Here is an 18,277-nt window from a genome sequence, read left to right on the forward strand (position 1 = left end):
GAATGTAATGAAATCTGTTTGTCTTGATCCTGTATTTCCTGTATTCGTTTTGCACTCATGTATATTACCCTCCCCCACACTGTGTATAGTTTCACTTCCTCTTTCCTGACTAACCTGGAAGGTTCCAGGTCTTGGCTCTTGGCTCCGCCCCTGACTTCTCTTACATAAAGATCCCAGGATCTGTATGACTCATTCCTGTGAACCAGTCGGCGTGTTGAGATGTTAGCTCTGATCTTAGTGATTAAAAGCCAACTTGTTTAAGTCTATAACTTCTAGTTTTGTGGTTATTGAAGGCACATCAACCGGGGCGAGAGTGACCACAGCCTTGGGACAGACTGTAATACCAGGGGAGAGTGACCACAGCCATGGGACGGACTGTAAAACCAGGGGGGAGAGAGTGACCACAGCCATGGGACGGACTTTAAAACCAGGGGGAGAGAGTGACCACAGCCATGGGACGGACTGTAAAACCAGGGGGAGAGAGTGACCACAGCCATGGGACGGACTATAAAACCAGGGCGAGAGAGAGTGACCACAGCCATGGGATGGACTGTAAAACCAGGGGGAGAGAGAGTGACCACAGCCATGGGAAGGACTGTAAAACCAGGGGGGAGAGAGTGACCACAGCCATGGGGCAGACTGTAAAACCAGGGGGAGAGAGATTGACCACAGTCATGGGATGGACTGTAAAACCAGGGCGAGAGTGACCACAGCCATGGGACGGACTGTAAAACCAGGGGGAGAGAGTGACCACAGTCATAGGATGGACAGTAAAACCAGGGGGGAGAGAGTGACCACAGCCATGGGATGGACTGTAAAACCAGGGGGGAGAGAGTGACCACAGCCATGGGATGGACTGTAAAACCAGGGGGGAGAGAGTGACCACAGCCATGGGACGGACTGTAAAACCAGGCGGGAGAGAGTGACCACAGCCATGGGACAGACTGTAAAACCAGGGGGAGAGAGAGTGACCACAGCCATGGGATGGACTGTAAAACCAGGGGGGAGAGAGTGACCACAGCCATGGGACGGACTGTAAAACCAGGGAAGAGAGAGTGACCACAGCCATGGGACGGACTGTAAAACCAGGGGGGAGAGAGTGACCACAGCCATGGGACGGACTTTAAAACCAGGGGGAGAGAGTGACCACAGCCATGGGACGGACTATAAAACCAGGGCGAGAGAGAGTGACCACAGCCATGGGACGGACTGTAAAACCAGGGGGAGAGAGAGTGACCACAGCCATGGGAAGGACTGTAAAACCAGGGGGGAGAGAGTGACCACAGCCATGGGGCGGACTGTAAAACCAGGGGGAGAGAGATTGACCACAGTCATGGGATGGACTGTAAAACCAGGGCGAGAGTGACCACAGCCATGGGACGGACTGTAAAACCAGGGGGGAGAGAGTGACCACAGTCATGGGACGGACTGTAAAACCAGGGGAGAGAGAGTGACCACAGGAATGGGATGGACTGTAAAACCAGGGGAGAGAGAGTGACCACAGCCATGGGACGGACTGTAAAACCAGGGGGAGAGAGTGACCACAGCCATGGGACGGACTGTAAAACCAGGGGAAGAGAGTGACCACAGGAATGGGATGGACTGTAAAACCAGGGGAGAGAGAGTGACCACAGCCATGGGATGGAGTCTGTGAAACTAGGGAGAGATAACGGCACTTTCTAGGCAAACATGTGAAGGACAGGGTTTTAAAAAAAAGTCTGTACTGAAGAGCAACTGGAAATCAGAATTGGTGTCTGGCATTCCGAAGTATCAGCCTTCAGTGTGGGGGTCAGCAGCATTAAACAGCAAAAACCCTAATCAAATTAGGACTGAGATATAAACCATAGAAAAATGCACACAAAGCAGCAAAATGACCTGAATGGTGGGGCTCAAGGGTGGGGGTCAATTTGTCAGTGGCATCACTAACTAGTGAGAAGACAATAGACACGGTGAATGTTCCTGTTATTGGCTGCTGCACAGTGACTCCCAATGGACACACGATGCGGGGGGACCCAGGAGACGGCGGGAAACCTGGAAGTTCGGGTTTCCTGGCACACTGTAGAGTTTTAATTCCACAGCGTGCGTGCGACAGAAAGGGCAGGTTCCCTGCCCGGAAGTCAGCCTGATTGACAAGCTGACTTCCAGTCGTGCAGGGAACGCAGACCAAGAGGCGATAGACCAGTTAGGTGCCGGTGTCTGGATGGTGAGGGGGCTGTTTCAAGGCCGGGTGGGGTGTGGCCGATCCCTGACCCCGGGGCTGAGTTGCGATCCCGGGAGGGGGGTTCCAGGCCCGGTGGGGTGGGCTGAACCCCGACACTGGGGATGGGCAGGCTGATGGTGGGGGAGCTTGGGGGGCCAGGAGGAAGCACACCTCAGCTCCTCCCAGCCTACATGGATTGCTCACTGAAGCTGAGGCCACCTCAGTGCAGCCACCGGGAATCCTGAGCCCCAGGACCCCTGACCGCCTGCAGTAAAACCTGAAAAGCAGGTTAAAATAGAGGCTTCAGGCCTCATTATAATATTAAAATTGCCAACCCGCCTCCTGGCAGCGGGTTGGTAGCCTGCCCCCCTCCCACCTGAGTGAAAGGTGAAAGTGGGCGGGTTGGGGTCGGGTTTTTCATTTTTACAACTTTCACTTACCCCCCGTGCCCCCAACCCACCCACTCTTACCTGTGAAAATTCCAGCCATAGAGTGGGAAGAGGGGGTGCAACTGGCTGCCATCCCCTGGTCCTCCCCAACATTTAATAAAGGTTGGACAATGGCCATGTAGGTGAGGTACAGGAATGTTGCTGACTGAAACATAGAAGACAGGAGCAGGAGTAGGCCATTCGGCCCCTCGAGCCTGCTCTGCCATTCAATGCGATCATGGCTGATCATCCAAATTCAGTACCCTGTCCCTGCTTTCTCCCCATGCCCCTTGATCCCTTTAGCCTTAAGAAATATATCCAACTCCTTCTTGAATATATTTAATGAATTGGCCTCTACTGCCTTCTGTGGTAGAGAATTCCACAGGTTCACCACTCTGGGTGAAGAAATTCCTCCTCATTTCTGTCCTAAATGGCTTACCCCTCATCCTTAGACTGTGACCCCTGGTTCTGGACTCCCCGACCATCGGGAACATCCTTCCTGCATCTAGTCTGTCCAGTCCTGTCAGAATTTTATAAGTTTCAATGAGATCCCCTCATTGCTTGTAAACACACCATCAGCCAAGGAAACGGACAAGCTCTTGAGTCTGTTTCATTGCTGATGTCACTGACGGTCATGTGTGAGCCTAGACAGTGAGGCTTGGCAAGCTATTTGAGTGTGGGAAGTATCAGAGGCAAAAACAAACAATCCAGCAGCGGTCACTGGGTGGGTCAGCAGTGGGAACCTGGCTGATTTTCCCCCTACTCCGCCCCAGCCCAGGGACGCTGAGGTCAGTTACAGAGCTGCTAAAATCACGCGTCTACTGGAAAGAATGACTGAATTCATGGAGCATCTCTAAGTTTATCACAGCTTTTCTGACCGTAGAGTGATTCATGGGGATGGGAGGGGGAGGGGGGGGAACTCTCCACTTACTGTTTGTGCTCTGCTAGAGAACCCCACTCAAAGGAATTTGAAAATCACTTCTACAGAGCTCAGGAAAACTGGTGGAGGAGAATGCAAGGAGGTGTCCCACTAAAGGAGGGATCCTCATCTCTATGTTCAGACTGTTGCTGTTCATCAATTTATAGACTCCTACCCTGAGAGGAGGGGCGGCTGCGTTAATTTGCAATGGATTCTTGCGTCACTCTCTATATAACCTGCTGGATGTTTTATGCAAAAATTCAATGAGTATGAGTCACAAAATGAGACAATGATCGGGCAAATGTACCTAAAGACATTTCATTCTGTAATGCTATATTACCAACATGCTTTAGCATACCAACATATTTACAGCATTTTAGGGGGAACAGGATCAAATCAACCACTCATTATCAATGGTTTTCAACAAAATACTCCTGAATTAAACTGAACACTGATGGTCAAAGTAATTCATTGCATTACACAGAGGTGCAACCATGTATAAAGGGCTGGGGGAACATGCTCGCACACTTGCCTGTACCAAATAGCCTCAGTAGTTTGCCTGAGCCATATTGGAAATGTATTTTGGAGCAGTAGTAGTAGGCGACACGGGGTAGAATTTCCTGTGGTAACACCAGCGAATGAGCGGGAGAGACCCGGCAGAAATTACTGCCATCCATCATTATGATTTGGAGAGCAGAAGCCATGACCCAGGACCTGCACCCTCCGCACTTTACAGACCAACGGTTTCCCCCATGCCTGTATCACTCAGAATTCCCACCCTAGATTTACTGTCAATGCTTCAACAACAACTTGCATTTATATAGCACCTTTAACATGGATAAACGTCCCAAGGCGCTTCACCGAAGCGTAATCAGATAAAAATTGACACCGAGTAAATGATTAGGCGAGGTGATCAAAAGCTTGCCAAGATGTAGGTTTTAAGGAGGATAGGTTTCTCAGCTCTTCCTTATTCTTTCAGGTTAAAGCACAGTGTGCTCACTAATTTAAACTGTAAAATTTTGTTTCCCCTGAAAAAATAAGAGTAGCTGATATCCCTGCAGAGCACACCTCGGTCTGTTAAAGAAGGAAGGAGGAAGCTAGAGATGGAGATGCTATAATTTGCTGAAAGAATCTGACACCATTAAGTGTGAGCTGGTGTAAATGCCAAACAAGCTGCTACTGATTTGTAACAGGCCGGCACCATTTCCTATCACATACAAAAAAAGATTAATTTGTGTTACACATACCAAAGAACTTTGTTGTCTTCATATAGACCATAAATAGCACAAAATAACGTCACGTTGGATACTCAATGGTCCTTTTGAACATAACATCATGCTATTCGGTTTTAGACGCAATCAACAACCACAGGTTTGTAAACAAACAGAGGAAAGCTGCTTTGCCTCACTGTCAAAAGGTCCATGTGGAACATAGCAGCTTCAAAGTTTGGGCGTTCCTCAGAGGGAGCTCAGTGACTCCAATGGGTACCCTCCTAATACCCTATTTGAATTCCTGTTTCAAAATAGTTCAGGTGATTGAATAATGTGCAAGTATTCCTAAAGTTTGAAAGTACACAGACCATCAACGTTGCAGGACAATGAATCTCTTCCCTCCTGCTTTCATCTTCACCATGGAGATTCCTAAACAATCCCCAAAACTCTCCCCAATCCACAAAACCTAGATCCTGAAGAAACAAAATCTTTGCTCCTCTCCCTCCACCCTTTCATTTTAACACAAAGTCTCAGTCTTTGGTAAGATCAGGAAGTAGGTTGCCCTCTGGCCCTTAGCACGGCTGAATATTTCTGTCTCACGTGCCAGGTGGGGGGTTTGGTTGCACAATAATGCCACACAGGAGAAGGAGTGTGGACACCAGTCACTGATGTAGCTAATCCACATCTCATACAGTTGTTGCTTTACCATACTGCACTAATAGCGGGGAGTACTCTTTAATACGAACACATAATCTTCCCTTGGTCCATGGATTCTGCAGGGAAAGGGGCAGAAAGTCATCCTGTAGCCATTTCTCCGTGTTGTCCATGGATAACACCAGGCCAAAGTGATCGAGCTGATCATCTCTGTAAAACAGGGCATCCGTGTCGCCACTCATTTTCATCGCTGTCTCATTTGTTTCCCTTATCACCAGCTTAACAATCTCTCGTGCTGATGTGCTGTCTGTGACATGAAGCTAGAACCGGAGAAATAAGGCTGGTTAGGAACAAGAAGGGTGGAAGTGAGGTGCTGCAAAAAATGCATCGAATAAAGTCTCTAATCAATAATAAGCTTTAAGTAACCTCAATGGAGTTCAATTTCCAAAAGAGAAGAGGCTGTGGCTAAATCACTGTCCCCCACACAGCCGGATATTTGGTTCTTTTTAAACAGTTAGTAGCAATGACACTATCAGAGTAGCAGTGACAGAGTGGGAATACTGCATCAACACACAGAGTGAAACCTCTGTCACCTGGGTTCAAATCCATGAAATTAAAGTCTTCTCAGCTGGCTTTAGGAGTCCGACATGAACTTAGGTTGAGTAAACTCAATCCTAATCAGTATGGGCCCTCAGCACAAAACCGGCCCTTATCCAGCACTGATTGGAAAACTTGTTCAGAGTGGCCAAGAGGGCAGCTGGTGTGGGAAATGGAAAATGCCACTGAATGCAGCAGGGGGGACGGTGTAGAGGGAGCTTTACTCTGTATCTAACCCGTGCTGTACCTGCCCTGGGAGTGTTTGATGGGACAGTGTAGAGGGAGCTTTAGTCTGTATCTGACCTGTGCTGTACCTGCCCTGGGAGTGTTTGATGGGACAGTGTAGAGGGAGCTTCATTCTGTATCTAATGCTTGCTGTACCTGCCCTGAGAGTTTTTGATGGGACAGTATAGAGGGAGCTTTACTCTGTATCTAACCCGTGCTGTACCTGCCCTGGGAGTGTTTGATGGGACAGTGTAGAGGGAGCTTTACTCTGTATCTAACCCGTGCTGTACCTGCCCTGGGAGTGTTTGATGGGACAGTGTAGAGGGAGCTTTACCCTGTATCTAACCCATGCTGTACCTGCCCTGGGAGTGTTTGATGGGACAGAGTAGAGGGAGCTTTACTCTGTATCTAACCCGTGCTGTACCTGCCCTGGGAGCGTTTGATGGGATGGTATAGAGGGAGCTTTACTCTGTATCTAACCCGTGCTGTACCTGCCCTGGGAGTGTTTGATGAGCATGTACCACACAGGTGAGATGCAGAGGAAAGCTCCCTCTACCTTTCTGATCGTTGGAAATGCTAGGCCTACATACAGGAATTGGGCAGCCCAAAGGAATATGTAGAATCACCCTGATTTTGTAACAAATATTGAATGGACAGACATACCTTGACACTTATCTCCTTGGACAATCCTGTCTGGTACTGGGGGTAAACTCTTAAACTCAGAGAGTTCAGCTTTTTCCCTCCATTGGGTTGTACTTTCTCCAGAGATTCTTGATGAGGGTTAATCCATTCTGTGGAATCCTGGGATTCGGAATGACTTATTAATCTTGAAGTATCCTCAGAATGAAGAAGAGTGTCTGGTTTGAAGGGCACACAGGGCCTATGCCTACTCACACTTGATCCATTGGACTTTTGTTCTGCTGGACATTCATCCACGGATTCAGGTCGAGACCAACATTTTCTCTGAATATGGAAGGATTGAGTTGGGATGTCAAGGCTACTTGTTCTTACACAATAGGCCTGTCTTTTTTCTGTGATGTGCAAAAGCTCGAGCTGTCTGCTCGGGAGCACAAAGTCACTGTCATAGAGTGCTGTATGCCTGGTGTCCTCGTGACTGCTGCTCAGTAGTTGGGATTTGAGTTCATGTGCCCGGAGAACATCAGGAGCACTATCACGCAAGTTGTGGCTGGGTCTTCTGCTGCAGTCGGGAGCTGATGAGTAGATGAGATCCACCTCTTTCGGGCTCTGAGCTCTGCTAGAGTCATAATCACTATCCGTGGCCAAAAATACCTCTGAAGGACCTTCCTCATCTGATATCGCATGTGAATCTGAAGGGGGGAAACAAATACATTCAATGTTGCTGCGGGTCCCGTGGCAATGAGTGCCTGGAATAGCTGCAGACATGGGTGGAAGAGCTATCGACTACATTATACTAATTACGTAAGAAGAATATTTAGGGACAGAAAAAGCCCATTTGGTCCATTAAGCAGCTGTGATAAAAATAAGGCATTTTTGTATAGGTTTGATTTTGTGGCTGTCGTTTAAGTCTTGTCATAATCGTCATGACAGAGAAAGTGGTCAAAATCCTGGAATGGAAGAGAGCGCAGCTCACATGGATAGCCCATGGGGGGCAGGGGAAGGCCAGGAGATCGATGGAACTCCTGTAGAAATGGCACAAACAGCTGCAAATACAGTTCGATCATGGCCAAGGTACCACTTGGGCAACCACAACTGGCCTCAACTTGGGAGCAGAAAATCAGCCAAAATCCTTTTCCTGATCACCATTCAGTGCCTCCTGTGGAAAGTACATGTGTGGATGTTGAATGAGGAAAGGAACAGGCTCTGGTGCTGTCCTACATGGAGAATAACCTGTTGCTATGCACTGTCTAGGCTTTCACATGAAAAATGGCCACTCGTGTGAGGTATTGCTGGGCCGCCGGCAGAGGCAGATCCTGTAACAGTTAACGGCTTCAGGAGAGAATTTGGTGTAAAGAAATTCCATCAGCTCACTAACGTGGAGCTATGAATAGGATGGGCTGATTGGGGTGAATGAGATTTTATTTAAACAACGGAACAAAGCAATTGACCACAATAGCCTCTGAAAGTTCGGGAAAGAATTCAAATTCAAAGTTTTAAGGAATGACCAGGGTTTGTCTGTGCCCAGTGCCGTATCTTACCGGACTTACCAGAGGGATGTTTGCGACTGGTCTCTGGAGAGGGGGTTGGGGAGGGCAAGTAATCTAGGTTGGATGAAATAGATTGCAGGTTGTCCTTCTTTATATCTCTGGTAAAGTCCATCAGCCAGGTCAATGGAATGCCCCCAGGAGGCTGCTTGTACCTTGCATATTGTAGAACATCCATTATCCAGCGCATCTCCCGCCAGATCTCCTCCATTTGCTGAAAAAAATGTCAGGCATTAATAACCAGATAGCATGGTATAGCTCAAATGGACAATTACCAGAAAGCTATACTGAATATCACCACTCAATAAACTTCCAGGAATCAGCATACAATTGGTTTTAATTCACTTTTAACTTTGTGCTTACTAAAGTGAGGGATGTTAGTGCTGGGGAATGGAATACTTTTCAATTTAGACTCTCGGTGCCTGCATTAAATAATCCCTGATCAGGTACAGTGCGGGTTAGATGCAGAGTAACAGTCCCTCTGCATCATGCTATCAATGTACCTGATCTGCAAGTTAAGAAGTGTGCCCACCACTACGTCACTTTTTTATTTCCTGAATAGAAATTCCGTGGGCTTTGTGAGGCAGATTGCCAATTGATGCACAATGATGGACAGTTTGTGTACTGGGCCATGGCCAGTGAGACAGTCCAAACTCATGTTATGTCAGACTCTCCCAGCCAGAAGACAGAAGCAGCTTTCATCCCATCGGTCTGGTCTGGGTTTGCTGCCCAAATTCTCAATGTATGCTCCCGTCACACAATACTGTGACCCGCATCACTAACTCCTACAATTTACCCGCTATTTTAAGGGACGGGTTCAAACTCTGGAGATATTGTGGATCATCTCTCTGATCCATTCCTCGCAGACACTGGGAACGACAGTAAATTGTGCTTTACATTTTTTACATTTTGCTTCAAAAAGACACCAGGAATCCTGGAGTGTTTTTTTCCTCTGGAATTCACTGCTCTTAAAAAAAAACTTTGTTTATTATTGTTCTAAGATGAGGACAGATTTAAAGGGCTACCATCATCCCAGAATGTTATGGCTTGTAAACAAAGAGCCACTCAGCACGATCCAAGGTGAGAGCAGTAATCTGTTCCATTTAGTAGATTCTGAATAAACTGTGGATTGTTTAATCTATTGGTAGAATGTTGCACTGGCACGTTGGATGGCATTGCCGTTGGGAGGTTGTTCAGTATTGTTGCCATTACTCACCAGCTCACCCTTAACAAGAGAGCAACAGCCACCTGTTGATGGAGCACCCAGCCTAGGTCTTTGTTTGTCCTCAGTTAAATATCCAAGGTACTTATTGATGAATGATGCAAGGACTGATCTTTGGTTGTATTGGAGCAACAATGATTGGACAGTAGAATTTTGCTCACCTGAACAAAGTCCTGGACTTGCTGATGCCTCTGTTTAGCTGCCACTACCTCAGAGTCAGAAAATGCCTCCCTCAGTGCCTGCTGGGAGAGGAGCAAATCCAATTCCAGCAGCGCTGACACTTGGCAATACTGGCTGATGAATGCCTTGTCATAGGTGAAGAAGTGAACTGAAAGAGAGACAAGAGACAACAGATTGATCATGGGCTGAAACCTTGACTTGTTTAGGCCCCTACACACAGCTTTATTAACACCCATAGGGGGCTAAATTCCATAAGGCCCGAAAATGGGCGTGGGGATCACAATGTGTGATCAGCCCACACCCGTTGCAAGTAATGCAGGCAGCGTGCAAACTATGTGCTGCCTCCTAATGAACATGATTGAAGCGCTGAGCCCAGCAATGAATGCACTGCTGGTTGGCTCAGCGCTCAGCAGGGGGTCCAATTTCGTGGGAAGTGTGATCTCTATTTAAAGCTAGCCTGCAGGGTGAAATGCTGTCTGCACTTCTTAAAGCGGAGGCGCTTTCTGAAAGAAGCACCTCATTGTTAGTGTAGCTAAGGAAAGGGGAAGGTAGCAATGGCGCAACAGGGCAGAGAAAGGGCACCTCAGTCCTTGGACGCAACACTGGGGGCCTGAGTGCAGGGGGTCAAAAGGGGGAGATAGGTCCTCTGCCCACAGGGGGCCAAGAGGCTCTCCAGACAATGGCAGTGGGAGCAGATTGCTGAAGCGGTCACTGCCACCAGACTTTCCTCCAGGACCTGGATCCAGTGCCGAAAGAAGTTTAATGACCTGACATGAGTGGTGAAAGGTCAGTGAATGCATCTTCAAAAGCCATCTCCCACCAACTGCACCACTAGCCTCACACACTGCTCAATGCACCACACCCCCATCACTCACCTACCAACAATCTCTATCAATCACAACTCATACCACACTTTCATAGCTTCACCTCACCCTCACTCAGAAACAAAGGCCAACAATAAAGAGGGTCAAAGTGCAGAAAAATATTAAACAGGCAAAGTTGAAGGCATTTTATCTAAATGCATGTAGCATTCGCAACAAGGTGGATGAATTAATGGCACAAATAGAAGTAAATGGGTATGATGTAATTGCCGTTACAGAGACATGGTTGCAGGGAAACCAAAGCTGGGAACTGAATGTTCCAGGGTACTCAACATTTAGGAAGGATAGACAAAAAGGAAAAGGAGGTGGAGTAGCGCTGTTAATAAGGGATGAGATCAGTACGGTAGAGATACATAGATACATAGATACATAGAAGATAGGAGCAGGAGTAGGCCATTCGGCCCTTCGTGCCTGCTCCGCCATTCGATGAGATAAAAGACCTTGGCTCGGCAGATCGTGATGTAGAACTGGAATCAGTTTGGGTGGAGCTAAGAAACAGCAAAGGGTGGAAAATATTGGTGGGAGTTGTGTATAGGCCACCAAACAGTAGTGGTAACAGTATCAATCAAGAATTTAGAAGTGCATGTAACAAGGGCAATACGGTAACCAAGGGGGACTTTAATCTACATATTGACTGGGCAAATCAAATTATCACTAATGGTGTGGAGGACGAATTCTTGGAATGTATGCGAGATGATTTCCTGGATCAGTATGTGGAGGAACCAACCAGGGAACAGGCTATTCTGGATCTGGTACTGTGTAGTGAGAAAGGGCTAATCAATAATCTTGTGGTAAAGGGGCCTTTAGGGATAAGTAACCATAATATGATTGCATTTTACATTAAGTCTGAGAGTGATGTAGTCCAATCTGAAACTAAGGTCTTCAATCTAAACAGAGGAAACTACAAGGGTATGAGGGACAAGTTGGCCATGGTAGATTGGGAGACTACCCTAAAAGGTATGAAGGTGGACATACAATGGCTAACATTCAAGGAAATAATGCATAATTTGCAAAAAACATATATTCCTCTAGGGCATAAAAACCCAAAAGGAAGAGTGATACAACCATGGCTAACAAAAGAAATTAAAGCTAGTATTAAGTCAAAGGAGGAAGCTTATAAAGTTGCCAGAAAAAGCAGTCAGCCTGAGGATTGGGATCTTTTTAGAAATCAGCAAAGGGGGACCAAGAAATTGAGAAAGAAAGGGAAAATGGAATATGAGCACAGACTAGCGAAAAATATAAAAACGGGTTGTAAAAGCTTATATAGGTATGTGAAATGGAAAATACTGGCGAAGGTAAATGTAGGTCCTTTACAGTCAGAGACGGGAGAATTTATAATGGGGAATGAGGAAATGGCAGAGAAATTAAGTAAATACTTTGTTTCTGTCTTCATGGAGGAAGACACGAAAAACCTTCCAGAAATACGAGAAAACCAAGGGTGTGGCCAGAATGAGGAACTTAAAGAAATTATTATTAGTAAAGAAACAGTACTAGCAAAATTAATGGGACTAAAAGTCGATAAATCCCAAGGACCGGATGACCTACATCCTAGGGTTTTGAAAGAGGTGGCCATTGGGATAGTGGTCGCATTGGTTGTCATCTTCCAAAATTCTATGGATTCTGGAATGGTTCCTGCAGATTGGAGGATAGCAAATGTAACCCTGCTATTTAAGAAAGGAGGGAGAGAGAAAATGGGGAACTACAGACCTGTTAGCCTCACATCAGTAGTTGGGAAAATGCTGGAATCTATTATAAAGGATGCAATAACTGGGCACTTAGAAACTAATAGTAAGATTGAGCAGAGTCAACATAGATTTATGAAAGGGAAATCCTGTTTGACAAACCTATTGGAGTTCTTTGAGGATGTAACTAGTGGAGTAGACAAAGGGGAACCAGTAGATCTGGTGTATTTGGATTTTCAGAAGGCCTTCGATAAGGTCCCACATAAGAGGTTGGTGAACAAAATTAGGGCACATGGAAATGGGGATAATATACCAGCATGGATTGAGAATTGGTTAACAGACAGAAAACAAAGAGTAGGGATAAACGGGTCTTTTTCAGGATGGCAGGCTGTGACTAGTGGGGTACCACAAGGATCGGTGCTTGGGTCCCAGCTATTCACAATCTATATCAATGATTTGGATGAGGGGACTAAATGTAACATTTCCAAATTTGCTGATGATACAAAGCTAGGTGGCAGTGTCAGTTGTGAAGAGGAAGTGAAGAGGCTTCAAGGGGATCTCGACAGGCTCAGTGAGTGGGCAAGAACATCAAGAACATGGCAGATGGAATATAATGTGGATAAATGTGAAGTTATCCACTTTAGTAGAAATAACAGAAAGGCAGAATATTTCCTAAATGGTAAAAGATTGGGGAATGCAGATGCTCAAAGGGACGTGGGTGTCCTTGTACATGAGTCACTGAAAGTGAATGTGCAGGTGCAGCAAGCCATTAGGAAGGCAAATGGTATGCTGGCCTTCATTACAAGAGAATTTGAGTACAGGAGTAAAGAAATCTTGCTCCAATTATGTAGGGCCTTGGTGAGACCACACCTGGAGTACTGTGTACAATTTTGGTCTCCTTACCTAAGGAAGGATATATTTGCCATAGAGGGAGTGCAACGAAGGTTTACGAGATTGATTCTTGGGATGGCGGGACTGTCGTATGAGAAGAGATTGAGTAAACTAGTCCTCTATTCTCTTGAATTCAGAAGAATGAGAGGGGGTCTCATTGAAGCACACAAAATTACTACAGGGCTTGATAGGGTGGATGCTGGGAGAATGTTTCCCTTGGCTGGGGAGTCTAGAACCAGAGGCCACAGCCTCAGGATAAAGGGTAGGCCATTCAGGACTGAGATGAGGAGAAATTTCCTCACACAGAGGGTGGTGAATTTTTTGAATTCTCTACCCCAGAGGGCTGTGAAGGCTCAGGCATTGGGTATATTCAAAACAGAAGTTGATAGATTTCTGACTAGTAAAGGCAGATTGGGCCGGTGAATGAAGTTGAGGCAGAAGATCAGCCATGATCTCACTGAATGGCGGAGCAGGCTCGAAGGGCCGATGGCCTACTCCTGCTCCTATTTCTTATATTCTTATGTTCACACTTATCACTGTTGCAAGGCTCACACCTACATCTCACACCTTGCAAACACTGCCAGCTATTCAACCATGACAGGCACATCACCCAAACACATCGCATCACATTCACTGACACACTTCCCTTTCTCTTGATGGCCAAGTTGGCGAATAACCAGCGCCAGCAGCAGCTAATAGGTGGGGACAGGCATGGCCTCAGAACCTGGCCCAGCAGGAGACGGCTGTGCTGGATATCATTGGAGGGGCCGTCACTGAGGCCGTGGCAATCGGCGAGGCTGAAAGCATTGAGGATGACGGTTGCTCATACCTAATCCTCCTTCTCACATCCCACTTCCCCCTCATCCCACAATCTCTGATGGTGTAAGCATGCACATCTTGCTTTCCCCGCCTCCCCTCACCGCAACCCTACCCTTGTGCCTTTCTCCTTTCAGATACCCAAGAACTCCAACCAGCCCAGCCTATGCAGAAAGAACAAGGGGAGGAGAGTGATAGAGAAGAAGAGACACCGACACTCAATCTGACACTCGTAGGCACCAGCGCAGAAAATGGCACTGCGAGGACTTTAGAGGGTAGCTTAGAGGCAGGATCTGCATGTAGTGAGTCACCGGGCACGAGTGGGCTCAGCGGGGGCAGGAGGAATGGGCAGCGCAGGTGCTAACTCCCTGGAGGGCGAGGTCACACATGAGTTCTGCTGCAGAGGAGTCAGATGAGGACTTTGATGGGGCGGCCTTCAGAAGGAGGGTGATGGGCATGAACACAGAAATGCTTGGCGCATTGGCAGGCCTGCCGGAGAGCCTGTTGTTACTGTCAAGGAGCATGGAGGAGTCCGGCTCCAACCTTGCACAGGGCTTTGTGCAGAGCTTAGGGCCCATGATTTCCAGGATGGAAGTGATGGGCAATTCCATTATTGCACTTGTGGACCCAACCATGATGCAGGGTATGATGGGCGATGTCTCAGCTTCCATTGCAGCAAAAGCAGAAGCGACTCAAGATCTGAGTGTTGCAGTGGAAGCTCAGACTGCTCTCATGCAGGCTCAACTTGCTGCCACGCAAGCTCCTCCTGCTTCTCTCTGTTCACAGAGAAGACAATGAAGTCCCTTCTCCTAGCGTACAGAGCCTCTGTGACCTTCCGGATGCAGCGATGGATGGCGAACTGTGAGATGTTTGCTATGTCGCCTGTTCCAGCCTGGAAGGATCCGATGGCAAAAAAATTGAGGGACACGGCGACCTTGAGGGCCACTGGCAGTGCCGTTATCACCCTAGTCTGAGGCTGCAGGTCTGGTTCCAAGGGATGGCAGAGTTCTGTGACCACCTCCTTGGTGAAGCGGAGCCTCCTAATACACTGCTCGTGGCTTAGGTGCAGGTAGGAGAAGTGCTCTCTTAAGACCATAGGTGGGTAAGGCCACTGTAATGTATATACCTTTAAGGGGGGAACTATCTTTTACAGCTCATGTATACTGCAGTACCGGCAGTGACCACACCTGTATATAGCATTGAGTAGTAATCTGTACAGATCAGTTCCCGTGTGAGCCACGTTGAGTAAACACCTGTTGTACCGTTCTCCTGCAGTCTGTCTCTTATTATACACAGACACAACATTGGCGACGAGGCAAGTTCGAACCTACCTGCAACTCTGCATCACCTCCCGGGGATTCGTTCCTGGAGATCAGTGGATTGGAGGTCAAGGCCAGAGACTCGGGCGTCGACCACGGGCAACCGCCCAGTCATCCAGCAGAGACTCGAGAATTGCGGGGGAGGCTGTCGAGAGCCAGGCTTGGCTTTCCAGTCGAGGTGGTCCAGCGAAACGGGCTGGCAACAGGTAGTGCGCAGACCCTTCCCGGACAACAGCGGGCTAGAGCCCGACCGAGCGGCACAGCAAAGGGCCAAGCAGCGTCGACGGGGGAGAGAGAGAGAGGGCAGAGCGCACAGGGCGCAGCCGGTGTTCAGGGGCCGAGCAGCGTTGAAGAGAGGGAGAGAGAGACGCACAGAAACCCGCAAGCCGCCGCCATTGCCACGAGGACCGCCGAGAGCGGCGTTGGCAGCAGCGCAGGAGAAGCGCGCGAAACCTACAGGGCGCCGCCATTGCCACGAGAATCACCGGGAGCGGCGTTGGCAGCAGCGGGGGAGGAAGGAAAGCGCGGGAGGCGCCATTTTAAGCCATTGGGAGACGCCATTTTAAACCACACCCAAAATGCCGAAGAGTGGCAGTATCACCGCATTTGACAATGAAGTCGAAGATTGGACTATATATGTCGAACGAATAGAGGTATACTGCAAGGCAAATGAGGTGTCAGATGACAAGAAAGCGTCGGTATTGTTAAATTTAATGGGTGCAAAGACGTATGGTTTATTACGAAATCTAGTAACCCCAACGAAGCCAATGGAAAAGAGTTTTGAAGACATAGTAACGATACTACAGGAACATTTAAACCCCACACCGCTGCTGATAGCAGAAAGATTCAAGTTTCACAAACGGAACCAGCATAAGGATGAAAGCAATGCTGATTATTTAACAGAACTGCGCAAACTATCGAAACACTGCCAGTTTGGAGCAGGACTGGCAGATACCTAAAGGGACAAGTTTGTGTGTGGGCTTCAAAGTGAAGGAACCCAGAAACGGCTTTTATCTGAAAAGGACCTTACACTGGAAAAGGCTTTCAGCATTGCGGTATCATATGATGCTGCAGCACGGGGCACTGCAGAGATACAACAGAGACCGCAAGAATATGGCACAAACAAAATGTCATATAGAAAAGAGAAGTGCTATCGCTGCGGCAGAACAACACATGACCAGAATGATTGCTGGTTCAAAGACAAAGTGTGCAGACAGTGTGGAAAAGTAGGACATATAGCATGAGTCTGCAGGTCGGGAAAGAAAACCAGCAATAAGAAACCTACCAAAGAAAAGTACAAGAAGGTACATAAGATGACGGAGAATAGTTCAGATGAACAAAAGAGTGATAACGACTCCAAAAGCAGGGAACTGAGTTGTCTGAAACTACATAATGTGATCACAATGGAGGATCACCGAACCATTTGGGTCACTCTCAAGATAGCAGGAGTCCAGGTAAAGATGGAATTGGACACAGGATCAGCCCTAACAGTCATAAACCGACGGGACTACGAGCGGCTATTCTCACACATACCCTTGAGAGAAACAAAAATTATTTTGAAGACGTACACGGGGCAAAAAGTCTACCCCAAAGGAAAAATAAGGGTGACCGTTACATATAACGGTAAGGAAACACCAAAACTAGACCTGTATGTATTGCAAGATGGAGGACCACCATTACTGGGATGTAAATGGATCCAGAAAATACAACTGGATTGGCATTCCATACAGGCACTGACTGTGGCTGACAAAAAGGATGACGACGTCACACCTGGGCGACTGTCAAAGATCCTAACTGACGCGAAAGAAGTGTTCCAGCAAGGACTCGGAACACTGAAAGGCATGACAGCGATGATTAAAATTGAAGAAAACGCAAGCCCAACATTTTTTAAGGCCAGACCGGTACCTTATGCGATCTGCCCAGCCGTCGAAGCAGAGCTGGAGATTCTGGAACGTTCAGGTGTACTGTCCAAGGTAGACTGGAGCGAGTGGGCTACACCCATCGTCCCTGTGATGAAAAAGTCGTTGAGCAGCACGCCTGGGGAACCAAGGAAGGTTCGCATCTGTGGGGACTTTAAGGTAACAGTGAATCCGGTCCTTCACACTGTACAATATCCACTTCCGCGGATTGAAGATATTTTCGCCTCGCTATCTGGAGGGAAACGCTTCACTAAGATTGATCTGGCTCAGGCGTATCTGCAAATGGAGGTAGAAGAAGCATCAAAAAAATACCTCACAATCAACACCCATAAAGGTCTCTACCAATACAACCGGCTGGTGTTCGGGGTAGCATCAGCTCTGGCTATTTGGCAGAGGGCAATGGAACAAGTCCTGCAAGGGATCCCAGGGACCCAGTGTTTTTTGGATGACATCCTGGTCACGGGCGAAAATGACAGTGATCACCTTGCCAGCCTGGAGCAGGTGCTCACTAGATTGCAGGAATGTGGGCTCCGAGCTAACCGCCCCAAATGCGAGTTTTTTAGAAAACAGATCTCGTATTGTGGCCACGTTATCGATAAAGAGGAGTTACATAAGTCCCCAGAGAAGATTGAGGCAGTAGTCAAGGCTCCAGCACCGGAAAATGTGTCACAACTGAGGTCGTTCCTCGGGCTGGTAAACTACTACCATAAGTTCTTGCCAAATTTGTCTACAATACTACACCCACTGAACAACCTACTGCAAACTGGGGTGCCATGGAAGTGGAGTGATGAATGTAGATGAGCTTTCCAGAAGAGCAAAACACTAATCACATCGAAAGAGGTATTGGCCCATTACAACCCGGCATTACCAATTCGGTTGGCATGTGATGCGTCACCCTACGGCATTGGAGCGGTGCTGTCGCACAAATTCTCGGACGGCTCAGAGAGGCC

General features: G+C 47.6%; 1 protein-coding gene across 1 annotated transcript in view; it reads right to left on the bottom strand.

Moving 5' to 3' along the window:
* Positions 1–3,399: 3,399 nt before the first annotated feature.
* The window catches only part of ankfn1b (ankyrin repeat and fibronectin type III domain containing 1b), a 242,534-nt gene continuing 227,656 nt past the window's right edge, over positions 3,400–18,277 (bottom strand). The window contains exons 15-18 of the mRNA XM_086000915.1: positions 9,801–9,967; positions 8,421–8,631; positions 6,898–7,562; positions 3,400–5,732 (exon numbers count right to left, since the gene is read on the bottom strand). Coding sequence (XP_085857041.1) covers positions 5,445–5,732; positions 6,898–7,562; positions 8,421–8,631; positions 9,801–9,967 — 1,331 coding nt within the window. The 3' untranslated portion in view covers positions 3,400–5,444. The remainder of the gene's footprint in view (positions 5,733–6,897; positions 7,563–8,420; positions 8,632–9,800; positions 9,968–18,277) is intronic.

This window comes from Somniosus microcephalus, chromosome 11, assembly GCF_052327205.1.
Source record: "Somniosus microcephalus isolate GS21.2 chromosome 11, FLI_Smic_1.0, whole genome shotgun sequence".
Lineage (NCBI taxonomy): Eukaryota > Metazoa > Chordata > Chondrichthyes > Squaliformes > Somniosidae > Somniosus > Somniosus microcephalus.